General features: G+C 48.1%; 1 protein-coding gene across 5 annotated transcripts in view; it reads left to right on the top strand.

Moving 5' to 3' along the window:
* The window catches only part of Clec16a (C-type lectin domain containing 16A), a 223,779-nt gene that overhangs the window by 112,816 nt on the left and 86,927 nt on the right, over positions 1 to 24,036 (top strand). For all 5 annotated transcript variants that reach the window (XM_059269996.1, XM_059269997.1, XM_059269994.1 and 2 more), the window contains exon 18: positions 2,876 to 2,996. In XM_059269996.1, the coding sequence (XP_059125979.1) occupies positions 2,876 to 2,996 (121 nt within the window). The remainder of the gene's footprint in view (positions 1 to 2,875; positions 2,997 to 24,036) is intronic.

Below are 24,036 nucleotides of genomic sequence, written 5' to 3'. Positions count from 1 at the left end.
ACAATAATCGTTTCTTGTTCCTTTTGGTTATGGCTTTAAAATTGTGTGTCTTGATTTAGCCAAGAAAAGAAGATAAAAATCTGGGTCCCAAGCCCTGAATCTTTTGAAGGCTAAGGAATGTGGTCAGAAGAACATAGGCTTTGGAGCGACCCTGGGCAGCTAGCCTAACAGCCCTGGGCTCTAGTTTCTCTGTCAGATTGGAGCCACATAGGGTTAGTAAGAGGCTCAAATGATAGGCTGGGCTTGGTAGGGCATACCTTTAATCCCAATACTCAGGAGACAGAGGCAGACGAATCTCTGTGAGTTCAAGGCCAGCCTGGTCTACAGAGTGAGTTCCAAGACAGCCAGGGTTACACAGAGAGACCTTGTCTCAAAAAAAAAAAAAAAAAAAAAAAAAAAAAAAAAAAAAAAAAAAGCCCAAATGAGATAATGCCTATGGCCCCACACAGTGCTCAATGGCTGTGAGTGGTAAGAGGGAGCTACTAATGTCTCCAGGGTGGTGGCATGAAGTAGCCATGGTGCAGGATAGCATGCCTGTCAGCCCTTCCAGCGACCTAAGGAGCCCACTTTTGCAATGAGGAACACCCTGCCCTGTAGGACTCACCTCTTTCTGTTCTTGGACATGGGCTACATTTATATGTGACTTTTCTCTTGAAAGTTGCTGTTTGAAATGATATTTTATATGGTATATATTCTATTTTATATTTTAAATGACTATTTTTTATTTGTATTCCTGGGAATATCTTTCATTCAATATTTGTAGAGCAAAAGCAAATATTTTATCAAAAAGCCTACATTAAGAACCAAATTCCCAGCTCCTGGATTCCTTGGAAAGACTCAGTCTTCCAAGGGATAGGCTACAGAAAGCAGCATGTGTTTCTATTTTGCCAACTTAGCCATGGCCCTGCTGGGAGTCTTGCTATCAGCACTGAAAGGAATGTACTCGGCATAGTCTTAAGTCTTGTCCGTGATGGGAAATGGCTGCAGGAGACCCTTTTCTTTCTTTCTCCTCATCCCTAAATTATAACTGCTTACTTGAGACCTCATGATAATCCCAGTGACCCCCCCTCCCCACTTCCCATTTTAGTGCTCTCTGCTCTGGGCTGGCACAGGGATTGGATTTCCTGGTGTACTAGGCTGTGTCATGTGTGCCTGACATTACAGAGGTGCAGCTCCACCTCCTAGCAGCTGTGTGGGCCTAGCTCACTCTGCCCTCTCAGCAGCCATTCTTGCTTCTGTAGTCTTAAATTTATAATACAAAACCCTTAAACCCCAGCACATAGTAGGTGCTTACTAGACAGGAGCGCTAGATTTTTAGTAGAATCACACCTCTGTTTCTTCCAGTCGGTGCAGCTGTCTCTATGAAGACTAGACTTTAAAATCTGCTAAGGACATTCAGGTCAGGTCCTCATGCTGCCCCCACCATCGCAGTGGGAAAGCTGCCTTTGTCCTGTACTCCGCTCTACTCGGAAGGCTGTGTTCCTTCAGATGAGGCCAGGGCTGTGGAGTACTCTTGAAGTTTCTACACGAGGAGCCTGCTCCAAGGCAGGATCAGGGCTTTAGTAGCTACTCAAAGATACTTATGCAGTGCCCCTCCAGCCCCTTGAAGGCAAGAATTTGTCCTCTCTCCTTTCTTGAAAGTTCCCCCTGAATAAAAGGTGTCTTCCCTTCATTTAAGGCAGGACTGTCACCATCTTTACCACAAACAAGAATTCATCTGTGTGAAGCCACAGTGCTTTGCCCTGATCCTCCTTTATGTAGGTAGTGGTATCTATCAAGGGGCCGGGGGCAACCTCTTTCTGCAGTCCTGTGCTGGCTGTGTCCTCCAACCTTGTCTCAGGGCTGTACCATAGCCAGAGAGTTAGGGATTACTGTGTCTTATCCACCACAGTGGGGTAGAGGGCAATGCTGACCTTGTCTGTGTGCCTCTGGGGCTGTCCCGGTGGGGCCCACCATTCCATGTCAGGGAGAGACCTGGAGCAGGGGTACCTTGACCTGTAGCTTGCCCTGTGCTTCTGGGCTCTCTGGTTGGTGGCTGGCAAGCTTGATTCTTGGACTGAGGGCTGCTTCTGCACAGATGTCACCGGCAGCTGGTGACGTGGCCTTTTCTCTGCTCTCAGGACATGCCTGGTGGCCATACTGGATGCTGACAGATCCCTTTTCCATGGGCCAGGGATGCTTGTGCTAGCAAACTGTCTCTGCCCCTGAGATGAGCTGGGAAAGCCTGAGGGGCCCCAAGGACATTGCTGTCCACTTGGCCAGGTATCAGGCCTCACCTGTCTCTATCACACTCCTCCTCCTCCTAAGGCCCAGGCCCAAGAGATGGAAGACTTAAGATGGGAGTTGGACTTTCAGTGAGTCTAGCCAGATCAAAAAGCTCCATGCATGTTACTCTCTTATCTTGTGCCCACATTTACTAGATAGGCCTGGCACACATGCTGGTGATTTCTATCTCTCAGCCCCACTGGCTCATGGAGGAGCAGGCTGGAGCCCTTCCTGGAAGTGCTGTCTCAGGCAGCTCTCCTCACCTCCCTGAGTCTTAGCTCTCTGCTGGCTGTGGAACAGACAAGCTAGCAGGCAGGAGATGTGTGTTAAAGATGTGTCACATGACCCTTGGGGACAGGTCCTGGCAAATGACAGGTGCCCAGTGAAGTGACCCTGGCCTACACCTGTTATGGACTGAAGCAGGCTACTCCCCCAGCCTGAAGTATCTCTTACTGTGACAGCTCTAGGCCACTGTGTTTCAATGCTGGCCTGTGTTTTGTCCCCTTCTTCCTTTCTATTAACCAAGAGTCATCATAAAATGCCTTCATGCAGGGCACCTCTCCAAAACACCCCTGAAACTCCACTCTCCTCTGCTCTCTGCTCTATCTAGGCCATCCGAGTATTCTTCATGCTGCGGTCCCTGTCACTGCAGCTGCGTGGGGAACCTGAGACCCAGTTGCCACTGACTCGGGAGGAGGACCTGATCAAAACAGATGATGTCTTGGATTTGAGTGAGTTGGCCATCTTGGCTTGTACCAGTGGGCTAGGGGACCCAGGACACTGCTCTGTTGAGTCACCTGTTGCAGGGGTGGGAGTGTGCACAGCATGCAGTCTGAACTGCCGTTGACCCAGGACCAGGCTGAAAGGTCAGTGCTGGACAGTAGGAGGTCCAGTGAGAGTGGGCCCTCATTGACAGGATGAGAATAGCACTGGCCTTTCTGGTATTGTGGATTAAAGGGTTTCTGTCTGAGTCCAGTGGAAAAAGGGGTCTCTTGATGCCAAAAGAAAGCCCATAAAAAAACAAACTATCAAAATGAAAAGATACAACAACCCCCAAAACAAGTCACCAGTGTTTAGGTAAGAATGAGGGCTTTGCAAATCAGAAAGACATGTGCTCAGCCTATAACCTTGAACTGTATTGACCATTGTCTTAGTGAGGGCTTCTTTTGCTATGATACAACATCGTGACCAATACCAACTTGGGTTTGTTTAGCTTCCATATTGCAGTCTACCATCGAAGGAAGTCAGGACAGGAACTCAGAGCAGGAACCTGGAGGCAGGAACTGAAGCAGAAGCCATGGAGGAGTGTGCTTACTGGCTTGTTTGTTCCTCATGACTCACTCATTCTGCTTACTTACACAGCCACCTGCCACAGCACCACGTCAGTGGGCGTGACCCTCCACATTCGACCATTAATCGTTAACTCCCTGACAGGCATGCCCACAGGCCCATCTTGTGAGGAAATTTTGTCAATTGAGGTTCCCTCTTCTCAAAAGATTTTAGCCTGTGTGAAGTTGATTTTTAAAAAAGTAAAAGAGGAAAAAAAAACAAATAACCAGGACACCATCATTCGTTGCTTCAAATTTCCCTCTGCAACATAAGGTAAAATAAAATAAAAATTTTATCTTTGAGACAGAGTATCTCAAAATAAGCCAGGCTGACCTTGAGCTTGAGGTCTCCTTGCCTCATCTCCAGAGTGCTGGGATCACAAGCGTGTTTCTCCCTGGCTATTCTGTAATCGAGATTTAAAAGAGATGGTGGTGTTCTGGAGCCGTTCTCATACCTCGGTGGCTTTCTCTTTCCTCCATTGGCCGTGGGGCACACACACACTGAAGGACACAGTTCTCTGGGTCAGAGCATTCTGGTGCATTATTCTCTTTTTAAAAGATCTATTTTTCCCAGCACTTGAGAGGCTGAGGCAAGAGGATCTCTGTGAGTTCAAGGCCAGCCTGCTCTACAAATCAGCCAGGGCTGTTACACAGAGAAACCCTGTCTTGAAAAAAAAAAAAATCTATTTTTACTGTTTTTAATTACATGTGTATGTGCAGGAGATGGGATGGGGGTAATGAGTACAAGTGTCCTGCTTTCATCTCTCCGTGTGTTAGAGAAAGAAAGAAATTATGACCCTCTTTGCCTGTCTCCTTCGACCCTGCACCCTGAAAAATAGCCACGGTGATTTCTGTAAGGCTAGAATTGATCGAGGACCAGTCTTTCTCTGATTTGATCCGTGCAGAGAAGGAGACGGCTCCTTTCAATGTTGTATCCGTGAAATGGAATTAAATTTTATGCTGGGAATTCACATTCCTTCGCTCCTTCCCCTAGGAAGGGCCCTGCTGAAATAAAGGTTAAAAGTATTTCACTTATCAATTTTAATTGATTAGTTGCTAGTTGAGATCACTTAACTGAGCCTTTTTGGGTAGTTGGCCATTAAGAAAGTAATGGCTGGCTGGCTTTTCTCATCCTGACTGCAAATTACATCTTTTGCTAAAGAAAATGACATTCAGAAAACTCGGAGCAATAGGGATGTTAAAACCTGGTGCTACCATGTTGTTGGCTGGCTTTTGTTGTTGCTGTTGTTTGTTTGTTTGTTTAATTATTTTGGTGATTGCAATATTGAAGATCATCATACTTCAAAGTACACAAAAGATTTCTATAAAGCTGACCTTGGAGTGGTTGGGTGGTAGCTGAGGGTTGAAAGTCTGGCATGTTTCTGTCTTCATGACAACCTCAGCTGATGCTAGGAGAGAGGTTTGGGATTGGTGCACTTTTATCTCCATGATAAGGTCTGGTAGACTTAAAGAAATGCCGACTCTACCCAGCAGGAATCATGACATAACAAGTATTTATTGACCTTGTTGCTCTGATAAGAAACACAGTCTTAGAGAACTCTGCTGACCAGTCCCAGGTCTTTGGTCCTGCACAGCAGGTATCATACTAAAGGTGGCTTCCACCCAGGACAGAAAGATATGGTCACACTCTGGGAAGAAGTGTAATACTGGTTTTGCCCTAGTTGAAGCCTCCCTTTGTTGTCCTGAAGAGGAGGAGGCTGGCGTGGAGCAGAGGTAGTGAGCTGTTTGCAGTGTAGGCCATGTCTGGTGAGTAAAGGAAGGAGGGAACAGAGAAGGAAAGAGACTTTTAGGGAATAGCATTCTGGCTCACCAACCTCTAGGCCTCAGCCTCACTGTTCCTGAGTGTGTATCATCTGCCCAAGTCTTTCCTTATACAATGTGCCTGTACCCAGCATACATTATTGTCACGGCTTTCCCAACCCTCTCCAGCAGATAAGGACTTACAGTTTTCTTCCTAGTTGACTGAGTAGCCACCATTTTGTAAATCTCAAGACTCCGGGGTGCTGGCTGCTCTTTGGAGTTAGAAGTGGACCTGCATTCCTCTGCTCTCACCCTGCCCTACTAACGTCATAGGCAGCCCCTGGTAGAGCCAGAAGCCAGCCACCGTGTGACCTCCAGCCATAGCAGTATCTGCTGTGTCCTAAAAGGACAACTGGTAGAGTGTTAGCAAGAAAATTTTGTGTTAGCTACCAACATTTTAAAGTCAGAATATTTCATTGTAGAAACCTAACTTCCTATTCCTTTTGAGTCTGAGAGGATCTAGCCATGTGGAGTCTGCATCTGCCCGCCAGACAGCTAATGGCCACCCCTTTTTGTGTGGGGACACCCTTGTCCCCAGCCATGAGATTCTTCTGAACTCTAATCCTGTGTTCCCAGCAGCATCTCAGGATGCTTCTCTTGTTCTGAAGAGCACCTGGATCCATCTTCCCATAGAACCAGCCTGTAGCCTTCTTGTCTCAGTTGTTCACAGTGCCATCTTGCTTTGGGCTCATCTTGACCTCCTCCTCTTTCTCTCCCACTCCAGTTTCATTAGTCAATGCCCTCAGCTCTTCCTGTCCAGTGTCAATGGACCACCTGTCTCCCTGCACCCACTCCTCCAGCACCGAGGGTTATGCTGCTCTTGTCTTTCACCTCTTGTCGGGGGAGGGGGGGGGGGCGGGACATTTGCTTCTGCCTTGGGGCCTGCAGTTTCCTCCCAGTGTGTAATGTCGGCCTCTCAAAGCGAAAGTCAGACTGTGGTCTCCCATCCCACTCGGAACGCCATGCAGAGCCCTGGGTGACACTCAAAGTCGGGCATCTTCTGGCATCAGCTTCCTCTGTCTACTGCTCTTGTGTTGGCACACCTGGCATATTCCAGCTTCAGCCTCCCCGCCCCCCGCCCCCAAGACTCACTTCTTTCCCAGAACAATCTTGCTGCATGCAACTCAGTAAAGGTCCAGGGAAGCTCATGTGTCACACTGCCCTCAAGTCTTGATCTATGTTTGACATCCAGCCCAAGTCCCTCCTTTTATTCTTTCATTTACTGATGGATATGAGTATGACTGTGGGGTTGTACTGTTTGTTTTTGCAATGCTGGGGATTGAACCTAGGGCCTTGCACAATAGAGGCAAGTAGTCTGCCACTGAGCTATAACCCTAGCCCTCTGTGAATATCTTGAAAGACCTTGCAGAGGATCCCCCTTGTTTCAACAGTTCCCCCATCTGCTGTTTTCTCTAGTTCTCTTGCAGAGAGCTCTTAGGCCCAGTGAGCATCTGGCTATGCTTGTCTGATTGCCTGGAGATCCATTTCCAGAAAAAGTATCACAGAGCTCCCCAAGCAGGTTATGCGGTTTGATTTTAAGTCTGTAAAAATGTGAACTCATTGATTTGTCTTGCAAAGCCAATGACCATTTTGCAATTCTGTCTGTCAGTTCTCGACAATTCTCAGTTGGCTTATTTTGCTGATGACCCAGGCAGGACCATGTGCTTCATACTGGTAAAAAATGAGAAACTAGCACAAACAGTAAGCATAGTGAAAACCAAAGGCAGACATGTAATACCCTGGAAGGGAGCAGCCTGAGCTTCCAGCAACATAGATGCTGGGCTAGCTCAGTGCAAGAGTGTTTGTCTAACATGTACAAGGCTTTCAGTTCTATGCTCAGCACTACAAAAAAAATTAATTAATTTAATATACAAAACATGCAAACAACCCTATTGAAAATGAAAATGATTGCTTAGCATGTGAGGACCTAGGTTCAATCCCCAGTACCACAAAATAATGAATGAATGATAGTGAAAGCTGAATATGGTGTCATATGCTTGTGATGTTGAGATTCAAGAAGCTAAGGCAGGAGGATTATTAGTTCAAGGTAATCCCTGACTACATAGGGAAACCCTGACCCAGAAAGTAAATAATGTGGATATATTTTGGATTAAGAAAATTTTAAGTGGGCTGGAGCCATGGCTCATGGGTTAAGAGCTCACACTAGTCTTGAGAGGATCTGAGTTCCATTTCCAGTGCTCAGGCAGCTCACAACTGTCTGTGACTAACTCCAGTACTCACACACCTCTGGCCTCAGAGGGCATGTGCACTCACACAGACACACCCACATGCAGAAACACACACCTGCTTGTAATCTGGAAACGAGGTTTTAAAATTTTTAGGTAAAGGATCTCTTTCTGGCAGCTGGGGTTTGGAACCTGCATGTGAAGCTGTGATTGGGTAAGATGACTGGAATCATTGTCGTGTTTCCTGGGTGTGATGATGACCTTGTGGTTCTGTGGGAGTGTGTGCTTGTTGTTAGTGAGGAAACCTCACGTTTAAGAGTAAAGTGCCTGGTGCCATTAAATCTGCTGAGTAAATGAAGGACACATGTTGTGTTTATTGTAGCCCCATCTTTAAACTTTTCTGGAAGTTTGAAATTTTTCAGAATAAAAGTTTAAGGGAGTGGTAAGTCCTTTGAAAATTTATCATTTAATAAACAGTGTATGTTGTGTTCAGAAACCAGGGCCCTAAGATTTGGGAAAGCCTGGGTGTGCATTCTAGCTGTGTGATGTTGGGCAAATTAGTTTACCCCATGGGCCTTTTCCTCCTTGGTAAATTGAGTCTAACAGTGCCTGCTTTTGCATTCTATAGGCTAGAAGAGAGATCCCCTTGGAAATCCTCTGCGTGGTATGTAGTGAGTGCAGACTTTGGGAATAAATATAGTCAGCATCCATGTCCTGGCTATATGCTAAGAGCTAAAATAACTTCCTTACTCTCTAGAAGAACTTCTATAGGAGTCTGAGAAAGCATGGTGTCATGAGCATCCCTGTCTAAGGCATACACTGGAAAATGGAAGTCCTACAGGCTTGTTAGAAGGCATATTCCAGGAATGAGGGCACCTGCCAATTTGAGCAGAACCGCCTAGACTGTAGTGGGGGGCCTCAGGTCAGACATCCAGGCTGCAGCCCCAGAGAAGTGGTTTATTCAGTGTCAGACTGAAGTGGGCTGACACTGTTAACATGAAACCCAAGAGACACGTGTAAACAGCATCTGGAGAACTGGGGTTGCAAGGGGACTGTGGTTTAGTGGGTCTTGGGCCTACCGTCCCTGGCCTATTCTTGCTCTTTAAAGAGAGCATAGCCCACACAGGATCTCGTTAGTGAAGCACCCTAGTGGGTGTCCCTACCTTCCTGTCACCCAACAGGTCTTAGAGTTACTCCTGACCCCCACTTCCAGTCCTGTGATCAGAGGCTTACTATCCAGCCTTGCAGCTACACCCTTTACCTCCTCAGTCCAATCCTCTGCGCCTCCCCTGCCCGGGCTGTGACACATCTGTCTGCCTGGCAACATGTGGGCCAACTGCCCATCTCTGCTCTGCTCCTGAGTAGGCATCTGGCCCCACTCTTCAAGCACACCTCAAATGCGTTTGCACCTCCTGCTTAGTTTGTGTCTCCTGGTGCCAGGCCCAGCACCTGTCACACAGAAGGCACTCAGGAAAGGCTTGCAGGATTGTGCCAACTCGGACTTTAGCAGCAGCTTGAATTATATAGAAGGGTGGAGACTTACAAGTGTCATCTCTCATTTAAGGTCAATGGATGTTGCATTGCTGACATTTGGTTCTAGCTGTTTAAATATTAAGGTTTCTAGTTGACACACACACTGATCTAGTGAAACATCTCAAGAATCTTACACCGTTCTTGGTAGTTTCTTTAAACTATGGTTTGTTTTCATTTCAGCAACTCAGTGACCCCAAATCATTTTTCTTCTCTGAGGGCTAAAATCAATACCCTCCTCTCTTTCACCTCCCTCTCTCTTTCCTCTCACTTTTCCCTCCCCTCCCTCTCTCCCTACTTTCCTTCATCCCTTTTTTCCTTCATTCTTACTCTGCTTAGAAACTGAGTCTCTGAACTGGATGGGTCAGGGGGAAAAAGACAGATTTGAATTAAATCCATCCTCTGAGGAAATGGAGACTCGGGATTAGCGCCATTTCCCCTCTCTATGAATTAGACTTCTCCTATGTATACTTGATGAATAATGTTGCTGGCCACTTTTCAGAAATGAAGTCGAAATATGGAGAAATGAAATTTGTATCTTATAAACTGACTGGAAATGTGATTATAATACAGCTGTCAGTTTTGCTCAAGTGGAAAATTTCTAAGTAAATCCAATTGCAGCATTATTTGGTTCTTTTAAAGCAGGGTGATGTAGCGGTTTCCTGCGTATTGATTATTTGATTGGTACCTGTCTGCTGGACCTATTTTTTTCTCAGTAGCAGTCATTGATGTGGTTTAATGTATATTCCTGTAATCTTTCCCTGTTTTATAAACTTACAATCATAATTGAGCTACATTAGAGAGACATGTTCTGCTGAGATCACAAGGACGCCTAATGTTAGACTGTGCCCTCTTTGGTTTGCTATGGACAATTCTGACCAAGACAAAAGCTAGGAGGCAGCTTTCCAGATGGCAGCCTGTGCATGGGGCTGAGGCTCTGCATGAGGAAGGCTGGCTTTGGGACTCTGCCCTTCTTTCTCTATAAAATCATTCTTTCTACAGAAGACACTCCAAAGCTTGAAGCTATTTTCCAAAGTCCTGTCTGTCCCATGCATTTGAACATGAGCCACAGATGACGTCTCAAACGAGGGAAGTGGTTTAAAAGTTAGTTGCCCAAAGAACCATGCTATCTGAGGCCCACCGAAACCCTTCGGAGCTAGGTGAATTCTGGACACTTTCACTGGCAGGGCTGGTGTTTCCAGTGCCTGTTTTGGCATCCTAAGGCATATTCCATGACCTTTCCACCTCAGACTTCTTGTGGCTCTGTGTTGAGGTTGTTAGGAGGGTAAGATGTTGCTGACAGAGCTGAGCAGTCCTGACATGGCCTCATAGAGCCCAGTCCATAGGCACCAGCCAAGATGCCCTGAGGCCTGCCAGGCCGGAAAGCTGGCTTCAGTTCTTCCCAAGCCTACCTCTCCATAAAGCCCACTATTGGCTCTCCTTATCCAGGCTGAAATCCCTGAGTAGCCTTGCCCCTCTCTCCATCTCTCATTTCTACACCAAAGTGCTCAGAAGATTGGCCAGTTCAGGCAGCAGGTGGGTAAAAAAGCCCGACCCTTCTCACTAGCTGTGGTTCCTCCGCTCTCATTGTAACCCAGAACACAGACCTTGGGGGAGCAGCTCCTTTACTTCTCCTCAGCAGACATCAGAAGCTTTTATGGCCACTGGCTTCCTGTCTGGGTGTCTTCTGCAAGGCTTTATCTGCATGTGTAGCACCCTGACTATCCTTTCTAGTGCTAACTAGACATCCACAGTTCTGCGATCCTGGCTCTTCAGTAGCCCTTGAGCCACACATGCTCTGCCTTGTGTCGTTGCTCACTGAACAAGCCAGCTTCCTTGACACCATCTGGCTGACAGGAGGAAACAGGAATCTATAAGAGAGCCTGGTTGAGGGTTAGTGTTGAGTTTCAAGACATCTCTTGGATGGCCTGCTCAGTGATACTGTCTGGGGCTGTGCCCACCCAGGACTCTAGACCCTGCAGCTGCCATCTCTCTGCCCACCACATGCCTATCTCCCCGTCTCGCACAACAAGAGAGGGATCACACAGGATCTAGTGACTGCCCCTTGCCTCAGGAAGGAGGATTGGCGGAATACCCAAAACAAATCTCTGGGGATACTGAAACAGCAACATATACTATGACCTTTATGAAGGTCTAAGTCATAAGGCTGTCTCCATGTGCCTCTCCTCTCCCTACCCAGGAGGCCGCCTGCCACTTTCCCCAGCATCTTGCTTGCTGACTGGCCCCAGTCTGCTTTTAGCCTGTCCTCATTCTAGCCCACTGCAGCTCCACTGGAGAGCAGACTGGAGGAATCCCACTGCTCTTTCCTCCTATATTCTCTTAGGAAGATGGGTTCTGTTTAGGTTAGACGAAGGACTCAGAAGTGTGCCTCCCAGGATCCTAAACTCATACCAAGTAGGAAGACACTAGAATACCATGGGGTAGCTATTAGAATCTCTGTTAAAGAACAAAGAGTGGATGTCCTCACCTAAGACTTAAGAACTCCCAGGTGAGGCTCTCCGAAGTCCTAGTGAGTAGTGTAATGTGTGGCAGACACAGTACATGGTCTGGACCAAGTTTTCAAGTGAATGTCCAGTGTTTTTTGCTCTACTAAGTTTTTAAGAAATATCTACAGAGCTGGAGATGTAGTTCAGTTAGTACAGTGCCTGGAATGTACAAAGCCATGAGTTCAATTCCCATCTTCCTACTTCTCCCATGTCCCTACTCAGTGCTCAGGGCTTCTTCCAGGAAGAGAAACCCATGCTACATCCTACATGCAAGCCACTTTCTCTGAAGTTACCCTCATGTACCCTCAGAACTTGGGACACGGAGACAGGATGATCATGACAGGAAACCGTATCTGAGAATTGAGAGCAAGAGAAATAGAATAGAGTATTTCAAAGCTCAAATTACCATTTCTACTTTGACTTGCCTGGAAATAGAAGTAACTATTGTTTTCCACATTATCCTAGTGTACAGAGCTGCTGTGGAGCATGGAGTCCACCCCTGGCCCTGTGAGCCAGGAGGCCAGCAGTTCTGAGTTAGACAGAGCTGCAGGGGAGCCTCAGCCAGTGCACCTCCAAGCTAAGCCCCTCTAACTTGCTCTAGGGCAAAGCCTTGACCTTTATGCCTTCTGGAGGATTCCATTGCATGACCTGTATTGGGAACCATGGTATTAGGCAGAGTGAAGAAGGCCTTGCCGCTTTCTATGAATTGCCCTTCCCCTGGAAGTTCTTCTTACCCACTTGCCGACTTGCCGATCAGCCAGATATCAGTAGGGAAGTGGCTCTGGGTGTGAAGTAACAGCTATGACTGTCTAGGTCCCAAAATTGGCTTTCAGGGTGGAGAAGATATGCTGTCTAACTCCTCGTGTGTGATGGACCTCAGTGAGCTTGACGCCATCCTAACTGCAGGACTGCAGGTAGTCTCTGTCCCTAAACACTCCACACAGGAGGAGAGGGCTTGCATGTTGGGCGCAACGTGGGTTCCTCTTCCTGTTAGAAGCCTGGGGGCTCTCAGGAGAGGTAGGAGGAGGCATGCTTCCACTGTCCAGCTCCTCCAGTTGGGTATGGACAGCTAGCCAGCCCTGTAACAGTCAGCCATCCCCTCTTCCTCCCCATAGTGACTGCTTGTGTGCAGTTGGGATTGTGTAAAGTAACCACACACAGCTTGCCAGCCATGATCAAGAATAAGTTCACTAGCCCCACTGGGGCCTAAAGTGCCATACCTAAGGGAGGAGAAGGGTTTGAGAGATGGGTTGGTCACTCTTCCTATGTTTCCTGCTGGCCCTTGGTCCCATGTATGAGCACTCAGACAGTGCTGAATCCACAGAGCCCTGCAGCCCTATACAAGAGTCCTCAGGCGGGCTGTGCTTGGCCTTTGTGAGAATCACTTGACCTGGTTCTTCATGAGGTTCCCTTACACAGTTCACAGCTGTCTGCATCCTGGGAACCCGGCCTGTCCCAGTAGTGAAAATGTTCCAGGAGCTAACAGACTATGCAGGCTGGAGCCAGACAACCAGACCAGGGAGATGGAGCTAGCCTCCCCTCCTTCTCACGGCTTCTCCAAAGCATCTGCTTAGAATTAAGAACTAAAGTTCCCATCTCCTCTTCCAGTTCACCTCCCAGTCTCCCCTTGGAGACCATCATTTTGTAGCCCAGGTTAGGCAAACCTTTCTTCCCTCCCTGCCAAATCCTCATGCAGAACACCCCCGCCCCCCACCCCCAGTAACTTCCTGGATCTTCATCTTGGTACATCCAAATTATCTCTTGCATTCTTCACTTTTCATTACCCAGAGCCAGTCCTTTGCATTGTATAATATGCTTTGCATTTTTTAAAATCCAGTCGGGGTTTTCCAGAGCTGTGCAAAGCCAGGAAATAAAGCATGTCATTTAAATGACCCCTGTTAACCTTTAGCCTTTAGGCAGCTTCTCATAAAACTCACTTCTCTCCTGGCTCTGCTTTGCATTCTCCAGGGCCAGGAGCCTGGTGACGAGCCTACAGCTTTCTCTGTCTCCTTCCTTGGTGTCTTCCTCCTGTGATTCCCCCATACTGGACTCTTTTTGAAATCAGAGACAGAAATGTGAGCCTCAATAAGTATACAGCAGGAGGCTTTGAGCTAGAGTTATGTGGCCCTGTTATTGGCATTTCCTGAGGTCTCCCAGTCCCCTGGCTTCAGCTGCTTCCATTCCTATCCTCTTGATGTGTGAAACAGTAATGATCACAGATACCGCCTAGTGACTTTTTCCTAGGGCCAGATACTGCTAGCAGTGTTTCAGACAGCTTAACTCATTGACCCCTACAAGCTGGCCAAGTAGTTTCTGTCATCCTCACCTTTTACAGATGAGGATGCTAAAACAGAGAAGCTCAAGGTTCAGTAGCCTACTCAATGTCATGCTGTGCTGGGGGAGAGGAGGCAGTACTCTGCACAGATCAGCACAGCACTTATACACTGGGCTCTGGAATAGGACTCCTCTATCCTATGCTTACGCACTAATGATCTACCCATCTATCATTGGCTAAGTTGTGGCTCTGGGCCAGGTATCAAAGACAACAGAAAAATCACCAGCCCAGCCCTCCTTTAGGCAGCTGGTGGCATCCAGCAGAGGAAAGACCCACCCAAAGATGGGTTTGGATGCCCCAAGAAAGATGGGGAATAGTGTGTTGAACCTTTGCCAGGGAAGGGAACAGAACTGGTTGAGAGCCTGAATTCTTGAATCCAGTATGTATATATTCTTATGAGTGTTTACCAGGCAGGCAGCTCAGGTGAGGACCTGTAGGCAGTGAGCCATCCAAAGTCAAGTCTCAAGGATATGGGGCTGGTGTCACCAGTCCAGTCCAGAATACCAGGTGGTATGTGTTGGATTCTGGTGGCTGCCCTATTTATGCAAACTTGGGTACCCTATAGCTCTGTGGTCCCAGGACAGTGTGGGTTCACTAGGCTCAAATCCCAGTATGGTTCCTTTCTGAGCGCTCTAGGAGAGAACCTGCCCTCTTTCCTTGCCTAGATTCTAGAGTCCGTTCCTCCTATCTTCAGAGCCAACAATGGTGGGTTTTCCCTTCCTCTGACCATTCCATCCCCACCTTCTGCCTTGATCTTCTACTTTTAAGGATTCCTTCTAATTATATAGGACCTACTTCAGCAATCCCAAAATAATCTCCCAATTTCAAAGTTTTTAAGTTAATCATACTTGTGAAGTCCCATTTGAAGATTCCCTGTTCTCCAGTTCCAGGGATTAGAACATTGGGCATCTTTGGGAGCCATTACTCCATCCCACAGAGATGTGGAAACTGACAGCTTCCAGGGTTGGAGAGGCTGGCAGAGGCTCTCTGTGACATACTGTACCCGAGGAGCCCCAGAGAATGTGTGGGAGATGAGCAAACAAGGATATTAGCTATGAGATGCTCTGGGGTTATGTGACCTTGACTCCACCTCAACCAGGAGTTCGGCAGCTCTTGCTGGACTGAGGTCTACCCAGCAGGCTCTGAAGTCTCAGAAACGGCCCGAGCCTGTGCTCTAGACCCCTCTGCTTTGCCGTGTCCAGCCACAACTCTTCTCTTAGTCCCTCCCTCGCACTCTGCTCTCCTGGGACGTCTTTGCCCTCCCTTAGTCTTAGCCACTCTGCTCCACCTTGCCTTCTTGTCTGTCTTTGTCACCCAGTCCCTGTCCCTACTGCTCACATGGCTTCCTGTGACCAGGGTTCTCTCAAGTAGCTCGTCTCACTTCTCCCAAACTCCCCTTGCCTCTTTGCTCTTTACAGTAGGCTTAAATCTCATCTTCCATGTCGATCCAACCCTCCCAGACCAGACACTCAGGTCTTCTAGCTATGGGGCTGGCTAGTTAAAGAGCTGGCCACCACTTTCCTTCTCATGCCCTTAAATCTAAGCCAACAGTCCTGAGCCAGAGGTCAGTGGAGCTTTTTGAGCTGAAATGCAGCAGGAGGAATTTTAACCAAAGCCCACAATGGGTTCTGAAAGGGACTTTTCTCCAGGGAAGGATTAGAGTTCCAGTCATTCATGGGTCTACTGCAGAATGTTAGTGCCTGACTCAAGTGGTCAGAATTTAAAATGAAATCCAATGTGACAGGGCATTTTGGGTTTCGTTTCTCAAGAAATGAGGGCATTGTTGACCATGATAAAGCATTCTGATTTGGGCCTTAGGTGTATGTACACAGATGGAAAATTTGCCAAGGTCTATAAACATCGCCCTCAATTTTGACAGCTCTTAAAAAAAAAATCCACACTTACTTTAGAAACTGGCCTGTGAGTCTCAGTCTCAGTCTCTCTCTCTCTCTCTCTCTCTCTCTCTCTCTCTCTCTCTCTCTCTCTCTCTCTCACACACACACACACACACACACACACACACACACACACATACACACACACACGGGGAGTCAGAGTAATTTGCTTAGTAGAAATCCAGATCTGGGGCTCAGGAGGGGGCTCAACTGGTAAAGTACTTGCCATGTGCTCATGAAGATCTGAGTTTGGATCCCCAGCACCCACATAAAAAAACAAGCACAGTGGTGCATGCCTACAATCCCAGCAGTTCTGGGGAGGGGCAGCAGGATGATGTTTGGGGCTTGTTGATCAACCACTATAACCAAACTAGTAAGTAACAGGTTCAGTGAGAGACCTTATCTCAAAAGGTCAGGCAAAAAAGCAGTTGTGAATTGTTGATCTCTGGCTTATACTTTTACACATGCATATGTACACACACACCCAGATCCACTTGCTAATGGTTACTCTGCTATGTAGGGCCAAGCTAAAGCTCTTCAGGGGCTGCCACATCCCCCTAGGCTGCCCCTTCCCAGGAAACCCAAGTCCAGTATTTCACTTTTCTTCCTGCTGTGAAGGAAGTATATTTTTCTTGAAAAAAAGTGTCAGTCTGCCCCCAACACTAGACCAGAATTCAGTTATGTTTAAAAGCTAAGGGTTGAGGGTCTTAGAGATGTAGCACAATGGTAGGGCATGTGTTTAACCTGCACAAAGTCCTGGATCAGTCACTAGCACCAAAACAAATGGGGAAAAGACTTGGGCATTCAAAGTGAGACTTGAGCCAGTGATGGTGTAGTCCCAGCACTCGGGAGGCAGAGGCAGGTGGATCTCTGTGAGTTAGAGGCCAGCCTGGGCTACAGAGTGAGATCTAAGACAGCCAGGGCTACACAGACAAACCCTGTCTTGAAAAACCAAGACCAATCGATCAATCAATCAATCAATAAAAAGTGAGACTTGACAAGTCTCAGTGGGCTTGTTGGTGATCTGGGAATGAGGTATGTGCAAGGGCAGCCCAGGGCTCCGGGGACAGAGACAATCATGCCTGCTTCTGCACCATCTCCCTATAGCCTTCTCTCCCTCCTGACAGGAAAGGGATGCTTTCTCCCAAGGCCAGACTCAGTAGTGGCCAGAGCAACAGTCCCTCATGTCCCAGCTGTAAAGGTCCAGCTGCCACATTTGGTGAACCCATATTCTAGTTTTGCCTTTTGGTTGTGTGTAGGCACTGCAGATTGTCAGAGGTAGACAACTGGCTACGTATCCATGACTCCCCACCCAGTTAGAGAGAAACTCAGGGATGCAGCCAAGTTGGAACTCTTCCTCCAGCAGAACTTTTTGTTTGTGCTTCCTGCCCCAAGCCCTGCAATAGCAAGCCCCCTGGTAAGCCAGGTCAGAGGCTCTGAGAAGTCCTGCAGCCCCAAAGCTAGCCAAATGGATGAAGAGGTGAGATAAGAAATGCCTTTACTCACAGCTCACCTGACCCCAGGCCTGTTAGCCCTTGGTCTTACTACCTCTCCGTCCATCCCTGCATTGCAGAGCCATTGGCCACTTGAGCCTTACTCCTGCCCAACACTAGTAGCCAAATGCCTGGTTAAAATGGGACTAGAGCCCTAGAATAACCAGCCTGCTCTAATCCTCTCCCCTGAGCTGGGCCAACCTCTCCTCCCAGCCTCTTGCCTGCCTTCCTGCCCCAAAGAGAGAGCAGGTAAGGCCAGCCAAGGAGGCTGTCAGGGCTGCCTTATGGAGAAGGATGGTGGGGCCAGGCACACAGCCCTGCCTATATTGGTGGTCACCACCAACCTCAAGCCTCCCTTGCTGGTGATCCATCTTTGTTAGCTAGGTAAAGGCCTCATCAGGACCCTGGGGGATCTGTGCGTAGCTGACTCTCTGACCTCCTCCAACTCTGGGTAGGCCAGTCATTTCCCAGCAAGACCTTTTCTGATTACCAGACTCTAGTTCCCAGCATTCTTAGCTGCATATTTTTCTCTGTTTTGGAGTCTCTATTTGTTTGACTTAGAAGGGTGCTAAGGTACTCGGAGGCAGAAAGAAACCCTGCCTCCTGTCCACAGTTGAATTCCTGCCAGTGGAGTAGGTGAATGAGCAGAAATGAGAGAGGGCATTAGGGACTCAGCCAGTAAAAGGAGACATCAGCCTTATTTCGAACAGAGACCCTGAGGGCATGCCTGGGGACCTGGCCATTCTGACCCACATCTGACATAATAGCCACATGAGCTGGCCTTGTTCTTCCCTGAGCAGTTGGAATGACTCCAGGACTGGATTTGAGGGCCCACATTACTCTTCTGTGTGAGTCATCTCTACAGTCACAGCAGGCAATCTGAAACTCTAAAAGTCAATTCTACATCGCTGTGTGGAGTAAATCACCCGCCCTCTACCTGGTGCCCCTTTTATTCCCTCAGCAAGTGTGCCCTCAGCTGGCACCTCTAATAGAGGCTTCTGAGGAAGAAGTGGCTGCGCTGGGTGGTGATTACTTCAAGGAAAAATTAATGCATTGCTATCAATCCTGAAGGCAGAAAAGGCCCATGGCCAGATGCTGGCGCATCTTCCGGAGTAAGTCATGATCCTATTTGGGGAAGCCTCCCCTTGGCCCTGTGCATAAATCAGCAGGCTTCATACAGGGAGAGTAGGGGCCTTTGTCAGGGCTTGAGGAGGGAGCCAGACTCCCCTCCACAAAGCTCTGTCATCCTCTAAAGGGCTATACAACATTTCTCAGATACCCTTCTCAGAAGGAAGATGACAGAAGAGGCTTTTAAAACCAGGGTGTCAGGGTAGACTCTGGCAGCCCCATCTTCCCTCCATGGCCTCAGTTGGATGGTCAGGAGGACAGACATATCTATGGCTTGTCTGACCATGGTCAGATGGTTTTCCTGAAAGCAAAGGAAGAAGATGGGCTCAGGTTGGGGACCACATCCTGGAAACCACAGAGACACCCAACCAGCTCCTGAGCTTGCCACTCACGCTGTAGCTTGGCCACTCCTCGTCTTTTCTGCAAGTGGGCAGTAAGGATAACAAAATGCCATGATACAGCAGAAGACCCTAATGAAGATTGGCAAGATGAGGCTTATGGAGTATTTAGAACAATGTCATGTTTGATAAGCTCTTGGCAGGGGATAGCCAAGAACCGCCTCATTTATTGGTCAGAAGTTACTTTGTCACAAGGTATGTGGGACTCTGCCCTCAAGTACCTCATGTTGTGCTTGTAGGGTCAGGCTGGGCTTGGCAGTCATGCCTGTTTTACCTTGAACTCTCCATGGCTTTACCCAGCAGATTGACTTCTTGCTTGCTATCATGTCCCACATGTCCAGAAAGAGCTTCACTCACCCTGTCATTCAAGGATGTATCTGGTGGAGATTCTCCGGTCCTGCCCTTGGCTGCAGTACCTAGCTCATGCCCAGTTCCTCCGGGTCTACAGCAGGGAAAAGCAGAAAAGCTGGGCACAGTACTCCAGTTCTCAGTGCTTTAGCTCCGGGGCAGGTGTTTTGCCCCTGTTCTAGTGGCTTTAGTGACGGTCAAGACTTGGCAAAGGGCCTGGGTGGTGATTCTGAGCCTGCCCTCCAGCACCCTCTCAGCTTTGGGCCCTCATCCCAAAGCAGGAAGAAATCTGAGGAGCAAACACTAGAACTGAAAGTGAGGGGAGAATGCAGAACATTTGGCGTTTGCTGATTTTAGGACATTACACAAACCCTGGGAAGGCCTATTTGTCCAGGTCAAAGGTTCATCAGCAAATGCTTCATGTCCCTAAACTATCACTGCTGTTGACAAGCACAAGAGGCAGAAGCCCATAAATAATCCTTGAGCTTCAGAATTGCTAGTCTCCTTGTCCCTACTTCACCAATTCCAGCAAAGTGGGCAGCTGGAGAAGCAGGGACATGGACTAGAGGGCTGCAATGTTGGGTCGTAGAACCAGACTGGCTCGGGAGCTCACCTAGAGCTTTAGGAACAGTTACCACTTGTTGTCTTTATACCCATAGGAAGTGACTTGCTGTACCTCAGGCTTCCAGTCCTCTGGGAAGCAGGGGAGAACCATAAGTAAGAGTTGCTCACCAGGGAGGCTATGAGAATAAAGTGAAACCGGATACAGAAAGCATGGGTACTATGTATGGCAAACACAAGTTACTGTTATTGCCAGGGTTGGGCTTGATTTGGGTGATATTTATACCCAAGAAGTATTGATGGCCTTGGGTTCTGGGATGTACATATAAGCTCCAGAGCCAAGGACAAGGCCTGAAGAGCAGTCCCTTGCTCATGCTTAGGATGAGCTCTATCCATGACATGAGCAAGTGATCTAACCTGATCTGTCACTTTGTGCTTACTAGGAGAGTCACTGTGAAGATCCATGAGATTGTCCATGGTGTCTTACTCATGCCCCACTGTAGTACAGACCTGCCTGGGACATTAGCTCATAGTCAGTTTCCCTCTTAGAGACAGCTACCGTGTGAGGGTTCAGGTGGTGGTGGCTGGAGCCAAGCATTCACTCACTACTCAGAAGAGATCACCCAGGGTCTGCCTTTTCAGGCCGTATCTGTGAACTCAGTGTTGCCCCTTCCTTTTCCAGATTCACAGTTTTCACACACATGGGTACCAGGGAGCCCCACAAGAGGCCTTAGAATCCTACCTTTGAGATGTCTGTTATGTCAGAGAACCACTGTGTCATCGTCATTATGTGTTTAATATTTTTCATTGAATTTACTCAGTTCCTCCCCCTCCCTCAGAACAAGACAGGCAGATTAGCCTGTCCTAAACTCTACCCATAACATTGCTGGAGCCAAAGCTCACCTCCATTACTGTTTCACTAAATGCAGAGTGACTGTCATAAAATCTAAAGTCACTAGCATTTGTGCCATCTTGCACCATTGCTGGTGCCAGCAGACACTAGAGGTGTATGTACTTGTTAGGCCATCTCAGGGCCCCTGCAAGTCCACAAGGCTCAACTGTTTCTGAGAACAGGGCTCATTCTGGTGGCCAGGAGGAAGCCTTGCCTCCCTAGGGCCCAACTGGGACTCTTATAGCAGAAGGGTGATGAGATGGTCTTAAGAACATTTAATATGCAGTATTGTCACTTTGTTTTATTGGAATGAGTCTAAATAAATTGATTCTTGTGGCCTATAGATGTAAGTAAGCATGGATAGATTTGTCTAGTGAACTGTGCATCTAGTGGGCTTGTTTAAGCCCCAAGTATGAGTAAAAGTAGGATTCAGCCCCAGGTACTTCTGGGCCATATAAGAAAGTTATATATTGCAGGGCAGAGTGGTGTACACCTTTAATCACAGCACTTAGGAGGCAGAGGCAGGCAGCTCTCTATGAGTTTGAGGCCAGCCTGGTCTACACAGGAAGTTTCAGCACAGCCAGAACTACATAGTAAGACCCTATCTTAAAAAAAAAAAAAAAAAAAGTTGTACACTTCTCCCATCAGTGCCCTGGGAGGCAGGCGCCAGATAGAAACAAATGTTACCATCCCCAGGACTAGAGATTGAAAAGGCCAGCATCTTACCTACTATAGCCAAACTGACAGAAAGTCTGTATTTGTTAACAAGCTCTCCTTTGATATGAGTACACTGAGGCCAACAGGAAGTCTTGGCTAAGTCACATGTGAGGTAAGGGTGCTCTTGCTACTTGAAGTAGATGGCAGGAAAGTTTGAGCAGGAAGCTGGTCAGACAAAGCTCTCCTCACTGAGGGAAGGAACTCTTAGGGAGACCCTAAGGACCTCTCGAGTCTCCGCCCTTGTAGAACAGCCTGTGAGATTTTTCTGTCAGCTAGTGCTGTCTGCCCACAAAGGAAGGGGTCGCAGTTGTGTGGCACTGCCCTGCTTTTCGTTTCAGACCAAAGGCACCGTCCCTCGAAACCCTCCTGTACTGTGGAAGCAGCCAGTGGGTTACACTCAGAGGCCCCAGGCTCTGAGAGGTCGCAGGCACAGTTCAACAGCACACTGCTGAGACAGGCAGAAGCAGCCAGAGAGCCACGAGAGCCTGGTTCCTCAGCAGCCTGCCTTCCCTCCTTATGACAAGCTCTGGTGGTGTCAGATGCCCTGGGCCAGAATGAAAGCCAGAAGGTGTTCTGCTTCAGGACACAGGCTGATGTTCTAGATCCAGACTCCAGGACCCACTTCTAGCTTAAGGGAGAGGCTTTTTCAGTAAAGAGGAGACCCAGAGCAGCCCTACCCCCAGAGAGTGCTACCTAGAGAGGCCACCGCTTCTCCACTGCATCGGCCACCTCAGAAGGGGAGACTAAGAGAAGCCCAGCAGTCCCAGTATAATTGAATTTTGTGTTCTGTTAAGTGTAGCCTCAGGCCTGAAAGTACCCACAACCCCGAGCCATGGGCTAACCTCCCCACAGTGCACTTTGGACTGCTAGTCTTCCCTCTCCAACCCTGTTCTCACAGAGCAGAAAGGATGCCAGATCAACAGCCCCTGACAGTGGTTGGGAAATTGGCTCACTTCTAACACCATCTCTGCTCTTTACACTAGAACAGAAGCCCATCCTGGTGGTGTGAGTTGGAACACGGCCACCGAGTCTACGACTTGGCTTCTCTTTGCTGTATACATGTTTGACTACCAATTAAAAGCTGAACAGATTCACGTTGTAAAAGGCTAAAACTATGCATAGTCCAATAAAAGTGAATGTCATCTTCCTCTCCTGCCCGATGCCCTCTCCAGTCTATCCTGGGGCATGCACCCCGCCAGTCCCCTGCCACTTGTACCTACATACACACTCACACCCGCCTTCCTACAGAGATCTGGTCTCTTGTTTCACCACCGTCACCCCAGCCTTGACATGGGCCTGGCTCTTATTTGCTACTCAGTAAATATTGACCCACTGAATGACTGCCATTTTTACACAATTGGAACTGTATTCATCATTCAAAATCAAACTGCAATTTGATTTTGGCACTTTGAAGTGGGGCTTTCCTGCATCAGGGACATGGGTGGAGCTTATTGTACTTGACTGCATTCAGTGGGAGTGCCCAGAGTGTAATGTCCAATGTGCGAGTACCGTGAACATGGGCACTGTACTATATCTGGTCATTCACTGTCTCAGAGGTCCCAGAGTGTGAGCCCTGTGAGCAGTTCTGTTCCAGCATAGTGCTTTAGTGCAAGGGATTCATCACTGTGCAGTTGCTGGGCTGAGTTAGGTCTAGTGATGTTAATGATAGCTCTTAATCATGAAAAACTGGCTAACGACCATCTTTGTCACCTATGTGACAGAGAAAAACAGCTTCCATCTCAGTGTCCTCAACTCAAAGCCTTTGTTACTGGTCAGGAGCAGCCAGCATGCTTCACTCTTGAGAGGACCAGGTGGCCTGGAAAAGGCTCCTAGCTCAAGGAATGGGATCAGTCAGAAGGCCAAGGCCATTTGCCAAGCAACATAGGACACAGCCCCCTTCATGACTGCATGACTGCCAGACCCCGACTCCAAGCCAGTCAGCCCTGGATGATGCTCTGTTCTTCCCATCAAAGTGGTGCTGGGAAAAGACTTCCTGTAGTTGGAATTTCTGCCTCCATCACGCAGCTGTAGAGGCCACACAGCTGTAGTCACTCAGACCTCCGCCATCCTTTACACTCAGAATGGTTGTTTAGACGTTCCCAACCCTCCACCCTGTCAGTGTTTATTTTAAAATGTCCAGGAACATGCTTGCAATGTTACTTAGCTCCCTGCCAAACACTCCATTGCATCAAATAGTGCTTCATCTGCATGAGTCCAGTTCCTCAGAAGAGCCACATGAGGGGAGACCTGCCTCAGAGGACAAAACTTCAAAAGCCCTTTGAAAGTCATAGCTTGAGGGAAAGCTAGGGAGCAGTTCATCCCTTGCTGTGTTTGTGGGTTCTCTGGATCCGCTTCAGGGGCCAGTCAGAGAAGGGATCACAGGCAGACGAACTATAGTCCTCTGTGACACGTGTCCTTGGGCAGCAAAATGTGATGTTGACAGGCATGGGGTACTGCCGTGGAGCTCGGTCTCCATAGTGGACCATTTATTGCTGCATGTCTTCCAGGAATCCCTCTCCCCAGCCTCCCGAGAAACTGCAGCCCTTGTGCAGTGTGCTTTTAAAGCCCCCCACCTCCTCTCTCTGTAAAGACCTGAGGCAAGCATTTTTCCCCTGTTTATATCTACCCCCAC

The sequence above is a fragment of the Peromyscus eremicus genome, chromosome 8a, assembly GCF_949786415.1.
Source record: "Peromyscus eremicus chromosome 8a, PerEre_H2_v1, whole genome shotgun sequence".
Classification (NCBI taxonomy): domain Eukaryota; kingdom Metazoa; phylum Chordata; class Mammalia; order Rodentia; family Cricetidae; genus Peromyscus; species Peromyscus eremicus.
The sequence above is the reverse complement of the archived record's forward strand: the minus strand, read 5'-3'. Positions and strand labels throughout refer to the sequence as shown.